The sequence below is a fragment of the Diplotaxodon limnothrissa genome, linkage group LG18 (genome assembly GCF_057381915.1).
Source record: "Diplotaxodon limnothrissa isolate DT_005_m linkage group LG18, D_limnothrissa_male_GT1.1, whole genome shotgun sequence".
Lineage (NCBI taxonomy): Eukaryota > Metazoa > Chordata > Actinopteri > Cichliformes > Cichlidae > Diplotaxodon > Diplotaxodon limnothrissa.
Genome location: NC_140613.1, coordinates 14181539 through 14194003, shown reverse-complemented (window position 1 = coordinate 14194003; position 12465 = coordinate 14181539). Strand labels below are relative to the sequence as shown.

At 39.3% G+C, this 12465-nt stretch overlaps 1 protein-coding gene across 1 annotated transcript in view; it reads right to left on the bottom strand.

Moving 5' to 3' along the window:
• Positions 1-6253: 6253 nt before the first annotated feature.
• fyco1b (FYVE and coiled-coil domain autophagy adaptor 1b) overlaps positions 6254-12465 on the bottom strand; it is a 30488-nt gene continuing 24276 nt past the window's right edge. Inside the window, exons 16-18 of the mRNA XM_085378252.1 lie at positions 10001-10211; positions 8270-8379; positions 6254-8178 (exon numbers count right to left, since the gene is read on the bottom strand). Of these exons, the coding sequence (XP_085234378.1) occupies positions 8103-8178; positions 8270-8379; positions 10001-10211 (397 nt within the window). The 3' untranslated portion in view covers positions 6254-8102. The remainder of the gene's footprint in view (positions 8179-8269; positions 8380-10000; positions 10212-12465) is intronic.

The window sequence follows — 12465 nt, the reverse complement described above, 5'->3', positions numbered from 1 at the left end:
TGTCTGGTTGAAACTATGAAACTATATTTGACAGGAGCAAACTGTCTGAGAGGGGCCAACGCGACCTGTCATTACCACTACAGGGGGCTGCAAATCCTGAGCAGAGAAAGTGTTGAGAGAGGAAACACACATACAGTGAGCAAACAGATGGAGGCACATTCACAAAGACACACCAGCGTGTCCGTGTGTCTAACCTCACAATGCATACAGACATGCGTAGACTGCTAGGGACACAGCGGCAAGTCCAGATCAGTGCTGTGCTCTCTGCACATAGACAGGCTGCCAACTCACTCAGACCCATCTTTATTCAGTTATGATAATGCAGTGTCACGGAGGTACAGGTTATGTTAAGGTGTCTGAGGGGAAGACTTTAATAAAGCATGAGAGGTCTCTAAACAGGAGTGTAACTGTGGACAGTGGGTGGTCTGAGACTTCATCCACTGCAAATTGGAGATGTTTAGGTCTACTGTACTATAAGTTATATGTTAGAAACACACAGTATTTTGACAAAGGATGTTTTTTTGTGTTTACAGTGAAGAGACAAACTATCCATTTTTTAAAATTACATAAGCAACTAAAATGTATTTTCCCTACTGTGTTGGGCTAATTCGCTGCTCTGACTGTACACAGGCTATCAAACACCCACCTATGCACAGTAAATGAATTTTTCATTTCATTTTACTGCCAGTAATGCTGATATAATACACATTATGATTGATGGACAGTGAGTCAGAAATCTGCACATTAGGATTAACCCATGTGCATGATTCTGCCAACCTCAACATTACCGTGCCAGCATTGTCAACAGCAATCAGTTGGAGCAATGTGAGATGGAGAACAATGTGGGCTAACGTCCTGAGCTCAAAGACTCCAGGGGGCTGCAGAGATCCAGGCTAAATGTGTGCAAGCTTTAGAATTACACACCATTACAGCATAATATGAGTGAATAAAAGGGCTTTAAAGACAAAACTGTTCTGCATTCCAAAAGAAGTTAATTAATAAGTTCTATTTAATAGGTTAGGTAAGATACTTTTTTAGGGCACTGTCTTGCACTATGAGCTCCATTTACACATGAACGAAGAAAAAAAAAGTTTCAAGAGTTTCTAGTGCATGCTATGATTAACTTCATTAGTAGATCTCTTATAGCATTAAACAAAGAACAACAACAAAATACTGTAATTCATTTTCACATCAATCATCAGATAATAAAAACAGACTTTTCTGTTGATTCTTCATCAGCTGTCACCTATGAGGTGCTAATATCTTCCACTCCAAACAAGAGCACATCAGAGATAATGTACCTCACACATTTTACTCTTTAGTTGCAAGGTGTTGCATCCCTTTTAATTTATGTAGCAGAACACAAATACAGTGCGTAACAAATTTATTAGACAACATGTCATAAAAAAGAAATATATTTTAGAAATCTGTCAAAAACTTGTCTAAAACTAAAAACCTACTTAATGAACTGATGTTGTGTTTTTATACCACGTTTGAGTCGGCATACTGGACTTTTCTGGGAAGTCAGAAATAAATCAAACATCCGACCACTAAAACTAATTAATCTGTTCAGGAATGCAAATTAAAAAACTGTAATTTGGCATCTTAATCAACAATAATAGTGTGCAGTACTTTTTTCTGTAAAACGGTAAAAAATAATTAGATTTTTAGAATTAAAAATATTTCAATCAAAAAGCTGGAACATGCTGGTGGATTAATGATTACAGACACATAAAACATGATTTTTGGTAACTACCAATACTGTGAAGGACTGCATGTGCTTACTTTTTTCAACTAGAAAAGAGAAGTTGGACTGATAAATGAGTTTTCGGGGGGGAAAAGACACACTTCTGTGTAACTGTCAGATACATGACGACGAGAGCAGAACAGCAGAGGAGGCTGTAAAGCAGTTTCTCCACCTATAAAGGAAAGTGTGATGTACTGTTATTGTGGAATGACATTTCATATAAATGTGCATCGTATGCACACTTGTGCAACAATGTGATTTTCCCCTTACACGCTCACACGTGTGAATGTCCCCATCTACATTCAACACGCAGTCACTATTATAAACAACCGCCTCCGACAGACACGCAAATTCATACATGTGCACAGCAACAGAGCAAATGACAGATTCAGTGAAGGCGACAGGCAGGAAGAGAGAAAAGCAGGAGAGAGGGGAGTCAGGGAGAGGGAAGGTGGATGTGACATGATTTACAATGAGATCATTAACCTTGAGAAACAGAATGGCCTGTGCGACATAAACACTATCTCTGAGACAAACACCCTCTTAGAACAATACCATGTGTACACGCACAGACACACACACACACAGACACAGACTGATGTACGAAAAGGCAAACACACATCCTGTGATCCTTAAAATAACACGACTTAAGCTGTGTCCCAGACACGGTGAAGATGTAATGGATTCACACTAGAAGAAGAACAAGAAGTGGCAAAATAAAGGCATAATGAGAAAGAAACGTGAAGCAAACTATACTCCCCTTCTCCTATTTTCTTTTTGGGGGTTTTTTGGGTAAGAAGACAAATTCTTAAAATGCAGTAAACACAATTAATGCAGTAGCTGCTCAGAGCTGAAGTGACTGCTTCAGGAGAAAGGGTGCAAAGCTTCAGCTAACCAAAAATATTCAGACATGCATTCTGATTTTAAAAATGATATACTAAGACATTTAGATGTTTATATCTGATCATGATTTTGTACAGCAGAGACAGTGGGCTTCAAGCCACAGTACTTCCAGTGTTGGTCCCAAGCCTGGAAAAAACTGGGATGGTTGCATCTGGATGGGCATCCGCCATGAAATCATTGCCAAATCAAACATGCGGATGAGATTTTCATACTGATTCAGTCAGGGCCCAGAACAACAGGGTTCTGGCGGAAAATGTGCAACTGTTGGACAAAGACAAAAGACGAAGAAAGGGGGAACACCACAGAGAAGATTCATAGATAGTGAAGGAGGGTTGGTGTGACAGAGGAGGATGGGGTAAAGATGGTAAAAACAGAGCTGCTGAAAGAAGAAATGAGATTTTTAATCTCAATGAGATTTTTACCTGGATACATTTTTAAAAAAGGATTGCTAGAAGAAGCGATTTTAAGGATATAGGTACAATATCCTGCACTTTGAGTGCAATGAGCTATAAGCTAATAAGAGCATGCTAACACAGGACATTTACAAGGACATGCTAGCACATGTAGTTCTGCATGTCAGGTACAGACCACCTAACAGTTCTTTGAGTACACAGTATATTTACAACAGTCTTACTGTACTATTTTAACAGAGTATCAAATTAAATTTATACCAATTATGAATGCAAGTTAACAATCTTAGTAACTAAAATACTCATATGAATATGATAAAAATGTAACTTACAATTGTATGCAAGTTACATGTAGTTTCCCTCAGATTTAATATTTCTTTTGTGTTTCTCAGATTTGTAATTTGGACCGTTTCCCCAACCTTTTCCCAGCTACATGCTGCCTATGTCTCTTTGTCCACTGCATTATGAGTACCAACAGCAGGCTGAGGAGTCTTTTGTAGGGGAGAGCGGGGTAAGTTGTCACACTCTTCACACTGACTAACTTTTACTGAGCACCATACATCACAACGTAATAAATGTTTCACCAAATGAAAGACGGAAGTCTCGGGCACATATGATGTATTGATTACATTTTCATATCTTATCTCATTATGGAGTTGTAGACTGTTGAAAGGAGAATGTGCACTTGTGACAATTTGCCCCATCGGCAGGTAAGTTGTCACACTAGATTATCTTAAAATATGAACACAAATACTTAATTATGATTATTGATTTTAATTGTTAAATTCAAACCAAAACTGGAAATTTGAACAATTATGCCAAGAGAATTTGGAAAAAAACAATTATTTCAATCCAATACACATTTTAATCAAAACATTAAGTAGAAAGAAAACTTTAGTTTGAACTTTAAACTCAAATGTTCTCTGGCTTGCACATAAATCCATCATAACTGAATGGAATGCTGCAAATAACTTGCTTTACTTAACATGTTTATCCTCTGAACAAAACAGATGCCTTATTTCTGATTAATCAGACTCAACTTCATAGTCACAATTCTGGCACACATAAATTGCCTGGCCTGAGGTGCAAGCATCATGGGCCCATTTGTTGCATTTTACGCATTGTACCCAGGTCTCTTTTGGACGACTGTTTGAAAATGGCTCCACACAGACAAGGCAGAAGCACTCTTCATCATCTGATGATGACTCTTGAATTATTTTTCTTCTTTTAGCTGCGTTGTTCTTCATAGGTCCAGATGTTTTCCCCCCTCGCGTCCCTCTCTTTTGAAACAGCTTTTTGCTAGATTCAGCCTTATTCTTTTCTTTTTCTAGTTGCTGCTTCACTGGCGTGTCGGTTAGAATTGCTGATTTGCGTCGTTTTCTTCCTTTGCTGGATGGTTTTCGGCGGCCAGCTTTTGGATATGGCTGGATGTCCTCTGGAGTTGGTAGTCCGCTGTCAGTAATTGCAGTGCGGTAATTTATGTCAAAATCCTTTGCTGTACTTGTGATTGATTTGTTCTGCATCTTTACCTGCCTGACTGCCTTTAACATAATGTCAGGTGGTGTTCTGCCACGCTCTGTCTTTCGTTGATAATTTCGAACCATCTTACTTTCTTCCTTCCTTCCTTAATTCCTGCCTCTCCTTCCTTTCTTCAAAAACCTTATTACAAATACAAATGAATTACAATATCACAATTTTTTGGAGCATTTATTTGTACTGGGGCAAGTTGTCACATGTGACGACTTGCCCCAAACTGACATTTATGCTAATTTTGGCTAAATGTCAGGGTTAGCTCAACATAGCACATCAGCTGAAGTATCAAAAGACACGTTAATGTCTCCTCTATTTTGTGTAAAATAATAATCTGTAACATCTATACCTAACAAAGTTGTACTGAAGAAAATTTAAAGTGATTTATTTTTCCTTTTAGGTCAAAAAAATAAAAAAGATGTGCTCACCTCAGATTAGAGCAGTCTTGACCACATGTGAACAGGAGGTTGACTATAGAAGAAGAAGTCACACAAAGTGGCTATTTCATTTTTGAGATAGAGCCTCTAGTGTTGGAGTTATGAACAGTGTGACAACTTACCCGTGTGACAACTTACCCCGCTCTCCCCTATTTAACATACCAACTCTGTGCTTTGAGAACATTTTGCTGCTTAGTGAGAAAAATGCTGTTAAGTTAACAACAAATGCAGTTAATGTGAAATTTGAGATTGTAGATGTAAAGTAAGGTGGGTCGGGAAATTTATCCTCACCACAGGGAGCAGTCTAACCCACAAGGTGAAAACTACACAGAAATCGTAAAAAATATATAATGTTATCACTCCAACTCCAGCAGTGTGGATACCAGCATTATGTGACTAAAATATGCAAATTAAAAATTGTTCATTCATTTAAAGCTGTTTGAATCATAAATAACGTGCTGCTGTTTCTTTCCAAAAATGTAACATAAAAATATTTTCTGCTTTTGTACATACATTGTACATTTTAATAAACGCGGTGTAACAACAACAGATCCAGTAGTCACCTGTTATGTAAATAAATGTTTCACTGAACGTATCCTTTTTCATCCCGAGCTGGTAAGATTGCTGTTACCGGCTTCTAGTTCCTATCCGCCATAGAAGTCGTACAGCCAGGTATGATCATGCTGTGGTCGGTGCAGTCAGGGCGTGACAGTCCCGGTACAGCGTCGCATGGAGCGCATCAAACTCACTGAGTTCCCTCTGGTCTTAATCAGCTCACCGAGCTCATCAAACGTTCCCCACGATAATCACTGTATCAGCTCCAGCACTGAAACCCTGTTGTTTACACCGTAGCTCCTCTGAGATTACAAGCAAAAATCACCCCCCACAGAGCATCTATGAAGGGGAAACTATCTATATAGGCCAAAACTACTTTCTGTAAACATGCCTTCTAATGCTTCACAGTTGGGGATTTTAACATCAGGCTAGCTTTTACTCCTTGTTAACCTCACAACCTTCAGCAAATTCAGCTGAATTGCTCCTCTGCAAACCGTACATGCGTGAATGTGCATGGTAGCTCTTCTGGTGGTTGTCGAGACACTTCCATCGTGAGCAGATTGACATCCACAGACCAGTGTGGCTAAAAAACAATGTGACCATCAAATACATCACAGTGATATGCTTCAGATTAAAATGCAACCACACATTCATCACACAATCCTTATTTATTAACCATAAACGTACATCATTTCTAGTATAAATATTTAGTTCTCATAAGACGTGCCGGCAGATTCCCTCTGGTAAATCCAGCTGTAAACATCTACAATCAAACACTGCCTACATATGGAGGAGAAAAAAACCTCATTCATCATCTGGCACAAAGGCTCATGGGATACATATCGACAAAAAGCCCTTTCACAAAGTGCATTATACAGCAGTCATGTCGCAGTGTCTTTAAATAGAAACTCCCATTTAAGAATTGTAAAATATATTTGGCAACTTGTCACTCTTAATGAGCGGATGTATAAAAATCAATTAGCATTTTTCCTTATTTTCTTTTCTCCTGTCAGTTCTTCACAACATAAATTACAAAATGGGTTTAAAATGGTGGAAGAGATTTTGTAAAACCTCTGGATAGAGCAAAGCAGTTAAATCAATGTTACTCTGTCAGTATTGTTAAATGATGAGACACTGAGAGGATTGCTGATTGAAAACTTGGATCATCTTCCACATTAAACCTTTTAAAGGTCCACATATGAAAAAATTCAAGTATTAAAGTAACAGAATTTTTGGACTTGTGTGATTTAAAGGCTGAGGCTCGTGTTTTCTGTTTGACACACTGCAGGTTTTGCACATTTCTCATAACAAAACACTCTAATTAACTCATCCAGAACATTACACAGCAAAAGCATAAAAAAACCCCAAGAAAATCATTCTAAAGATGATTCTTTTTTCTTTCTAGAGACAGTAACAGCTTTGTGCTTTTCATGAGAATTTGTCCCATTTTTGCTCACTTTAAATGTAAAACCATCAAGAGTGATGGTTAAACTGATGGGGAAAAACAACTAAATACTGAAGCACTGAAACTTACATTTTGATATGTGCGTAATGAAGATGGGAAAGCTTGCACACACTCTTAATGTTTGCATGCACAGAACCCAAGCAGCCACATTCCCCTCTGTCTTCAGCTGCAACCACTAGAGACAAAGCACTGAAATAAAGCCTGTTTACTCAAGATAAATAAAACCAAATGCTTTCCGGGTTCTTCCTGTGGTTCTGTTTCTTCCATTTAAGCTTCGTCATGATTGCAACACATCCATTTCATCTAATTTCTGACAGCTGAAAAGGCAACAGTAAGAAAGATATGTGAAAGGACTGCTGGGCTCATTCTACCGCAGCATTAATGTCCACTGATGCGTCAGTTAAGACTCTGTTAACATCAGAGTTGAATTCTTCCACTGAAAAGTTTTACAATCAAAGTTACCGTTAATAAATCAAGTGATTAGATTTGATCTCAGCTTGCAACCACAGACGCTTTCACAACAAGAGGCTCCCTGTTTGATTATGACTCAATCGCATGTGTTTGCCAGCAGTCAGAGCTTTTCTGGGAACAATGTACTACAATTATTACTGTATATTATTTTTTTTCTCATAAAGAATTTTTATCTTATTTACGCAACACCCCACATCCCTCCCTGTTTTTTTTTTAAAGTGTATATAAACACTTTCTCAACCCTTTTTGTTTGATTTTGATACTTTTGGATATCAAAACATAAAACTTCTCATACTATGAAAAGAAGATTTTAACTGACACACACATTAAGCGGTCACATTCAAATACGAAAGCGCCTGAACTTTGGATATCCTTCCTTATGTATATTTAAACTAGCTTTCATAAAAGTGCATGCTGACATACCGTAGTGTAATATTGTTATTTACTTATGTGTTTTAATGCTGTGACCTTTCCGCTGAGGCTGCTCAGCATCAGAAGACTCTGAAGTGATACCTATGCGCTTAAACAGCCTTGACAGTTTGAAAAAGTCAGTGTTACACATCCTCGTGCTGCTCCTGCCACACTCAGAGGAGGTCGGTTCCATCGTAGACCACAGGCTTGTCTAGACTCAGATGATACAGCACTTTCTTAGAGATGAACCTGACAAACAGGAGAGAGAGAAAAGGCTTTATGTTCTGCTTTGTTCAGTCTTATTCTGAACAGTTGTTGTTTAGAGCACAGCGTGACTAACCTGGAGAAGGAATTGTCAAAGATAAGTGTGTATTCTCCAGGATTTCTGACTTTTAGTTCCCCCTGTATTGTCTCCTTGTGGGAGTTACAACGGGTCAGAGGGATCAAAACCTGCAGAGAGCAAAGGAGAGAAATCCGGGTTAAGGATTTCTTCTGTGTACACAAGATGGCAACAGGAGGCAACATTTTACCAACTGTGAAACCAATTCAGAATCAGCTTACTGAATCTAAATCCCAATAAATGTGCAGAAAAGCTGTCGGACTTTCTCCACTGCTCCGTGACCTTTTTTAACCCTGTCCTGACACATTTTTATGTTTGTTGCCGGGCAGCTTACACAGTGGGCGGCTCTGCTACGGCTGCATAAGAACCACAGTAGAATAAAATATTAGCTCTGCTTTATCACTGAGGAAATATGAACTGAATAATTTAGTTGCTTCTGCATGCACACTGCATATTACATCAGGGGTCACAGAATACAGCCCCACACTATCAGCAGGCTGGGAAAGGCCGCTTGTCCCTCTCTGACTTGATTTATTGCTAATAAATATTTAGGAAAAATCCTGCAGCAGTCTGAGGTGTTTTGATGACTTTGATGAAATAAACTGACACAAACTTTTACTTCAATCACTGGTGGTTAGACGGTTAGGCTAAATACACATCCACGGTATTATTAAGGTTACACTATATAAACAATCTCTAAACTGTAAACTATAAACTGTAAACTATACATGTACAGTTTATCTGTCATTGACTGCCTGGCAAATAGAAAAAACATATCCAAAATAAAAAAAAAAACAAAAGTAAAAATACAAAACTATATCGTTAGCTTCATAGCATAAGTGCCTAAGTCATTGACTTAGTCAAATGACTTAGGCAATTATGCTATGAAGCTAACGATATACAAAAGCATGTGTACATATACCCGTATGCACATCTGTGTATATGTCAACCCATCAGTGCCAGAATTTAAACGGGAAACACTGACCAATCAGGTTTGAGCGGGCTTTGGATGCACATAGGTGAACGATCTGTATAGAAAGCAAAAAAATGGCGGCATTTGCCAGAAAACATCTGAAACAGTCAGCTATCGTCTGACAGCGTTTTAATTTTTTTAAATTAATTTTCATTTGTAAGTAATGACCTGAAAGCTTAGCCCCGACAACTGCTGCAAGCACAGGAAGTCCTCCATATTCTAAGACATCAGACTAGCAGATTGATTTTCATATCGCATCAGTGTTAAAGGTTGGCTATTAACACATCCATTACTATTCATTTGGAGTCATGTTTGTGTGGCGGTAGTCACGGCAGTAGTGCCTTTTGGTCACTATCCTCTCCTGAGGGGAACATCTGGCTATTTAGCTGCTGAATGCTCCACTGCGTTCAGCAGCTGTTAAATTGTGTTTGTTGAACACCAAGAACACTGAGACTGAGTCAGTGCTAAAAAAAATCAGTTTGAAAGATAACCAACAAACCCAGTGTTGTGATGAGCTGCATATGCGAGCGACTGTTTTCTGTAGATCAATTCTATTCTTTCATATTGCTTACCCTTTTCATTTTACAACTATCAAATGAGATCAAATGTTCACGTTAATGTTCACTGGTGAGTTTATATTCCTTTGGAGATCGGTTTACAGTTGAATAAATCCACTTTATTGGAATGGAATTGGATGGAAATGTATCTCTGTGAGGACGTGTCCTTCACCCATGGTTATACACATGCTGGGCTCTCACCTTGGCTTGTTCCAGTGGAGTCTCAGTGCTCTCCCTGTAGACCACACTGAAGGAGATGCTCTTTGGTTCAGATGTGAAGGTCCAGGACACGGTAGGACCACGGTTGCTCATGGTGATGGGGATGGTGCTGTAACAGCTGGATTTGATGAAGAGCTCTCGGGGGCTGTCGCCAAACGCTGCGATGTCATCCACCGTGAAGTGCACAGAGAACCTGCAGCATGTGGAACGAAACATTTCACGCTGAAACAGTGGCACTGCAGTACCCAACCCAGTTTAATCCCATATCATTTATCCATTTTTTAAACAAAATCCTAATTTCCAATTTACTTGATATTTTTCAGGTTTTTTTTCAGTTTATCCAGTCACTGTGCACAAAAAAGTATTCCGATATCTATCAAACACCTTAAGAAACACACCACATTTACTGTTAATGAGCTAGAATAAGTAACTTCAGGGTCATATTTCTGTTAAACTGTAAAAAATATTAATTACAAATATAGTTGGCTGGTATCTTATGCTACATGACTGAATTTGCAGCAGGTTGAGAGCAGCTAAAACGCTAACATTTCTCAAAACACAGTGGTAATAAGAAGTACCGTGATTCCCGGACTACAGAGCGCACCTGATTAAAAGCTGCATGCTCTAATTTTAGAAAGAAAATAAATTTTGTACTTGTACAGGCCCACCGGATTTTAAGCCGTATGCATTTCACCTGTAATATGAGATATTTACACAGAAATATTACATGTGAGGACTTTTAACGTTTAATTTAATCCGTAAAGTAACATAAACATGGTAACATAAACGTTATGGTAACATAAACGTTATGGTAACATAAACGTTATGGTAACATACAAAAATTCATACTGCAAATGCTTCTTTTCCTCGAACAGCGCCTGTAACACGGCTACCTTTAAGTACACGTACGTATCGTAACACACAAATTACGTTGCTTATGGTTTTTTTACAATGTCTCTTAACAACCGGTAAAAATATATACCGTATACAGTGGGGCAAAAAAGTATTTAGTTAGCCACCGATTGTGCAAGTTCCCCCACCTAAAATGATGACAGAGGTCAGTAATTTGCACCAGAGGTACACTTCAACTGTGAGAGACAGAATGTGAAAAAAAAAAAAATCCATGAATCCACATGGTAGGATTTGTAAAGAATTTATTCATAAATCAGGGTGGAAAATAAGTATTTGGTCAATAACAAAAATACAACTCAATACTTTGTAACATAACCTTTGTTGGCAATAACAGAGGTCAAACGTTTACTATAGGTCTTTACCAGGTTTGCACACACAGTAGCTGGTATTTTGGCCCATTCCTCCATGCAGATCTTCTCGAGAGCAGTGATGTTTTGGGGCTGTCGCCGAGCAACACGGACTTTCAACTCCCGCCACAGATTTTCTATGGGGTTGAGGTCTGGAGACTGGCTAGGCCACTCCAGGACTTTCAAATGCTTCTTACGGAGCCACTCCTTTGTTGCCCGGGCGGTGTGTTTTGGATCATTGTCATGTTGGAAGACCCAGCCTCGTTTCATCTTCAAAGTTCTCACTGATGGAAGGAGGTTTTGGCTCAAAATCTCACGATACATGGCCCCATTCATTCTGTCCTTAACACGGATCAGTCGTCCTGTCCCCTTGGCAGAAAAACAGCCCCATAGCATGATGTTTCCACCCCCATGCTTCACAGTAGGTATGGTGTTCTTGGGATGCAACTCAGTGTTCTTCTTCCTCCAAACACGACGAGTTGAGTTTATACCAAAAAGTTCTACTTTGGTTTCATCTGACCACATGACATTCTCCCAATCCTCTGCTGTATCATCCATGTGCTCTCTGGCAAACTTCAGACGGGCCTGGACATGCACTGGCTTCAGCAGCGGAACACGTCTGGCACTGCGGGATTTGATTCCCTGCCGTTGTAGTGTGTTACTGATGGTGACCTTTGTTACTTTGGTCCCGGCTCTCTGCAGGTCATTCACCAGGTCCCCCCGTGTGGTTCTGGGATCTTTGCTCACCGTTCTCATGATCATTTTGACCCCACGGGATGAGATCTTGCGTGGAGCCCCAGATCGAGGGAGATTATCAGTGGTCTTGTATGTCTTCCATTTTCTGATGATTGCTCCCACAGTTGATTTTTTCACACCAAGCTGCTTGCCTATTGTAGATTCACTCTTTCCAGTCTGGTGCAGGTCTACAATACTTTTCCTGGTGTCCTTCGAAAGCTCTTTGGTCTTGGCCATGGCGGAGTTTGGAGTCTGACTGTTTGAGGCTGTGGACAGGTGTCTTTTATACAGATGATGAGTTCAAACAGGTGCCATTCATACAGGTAACGAGTGGGGGACAGAAAAGCTTCTTACAGAAGACGTTACAGGTCTGTGAGAGCCAGAGATTTTCCTTGTTTGAGGTGACCAAATACTTATTTTCCACCCTAATTTACGAATAAATTCTTTACAAAT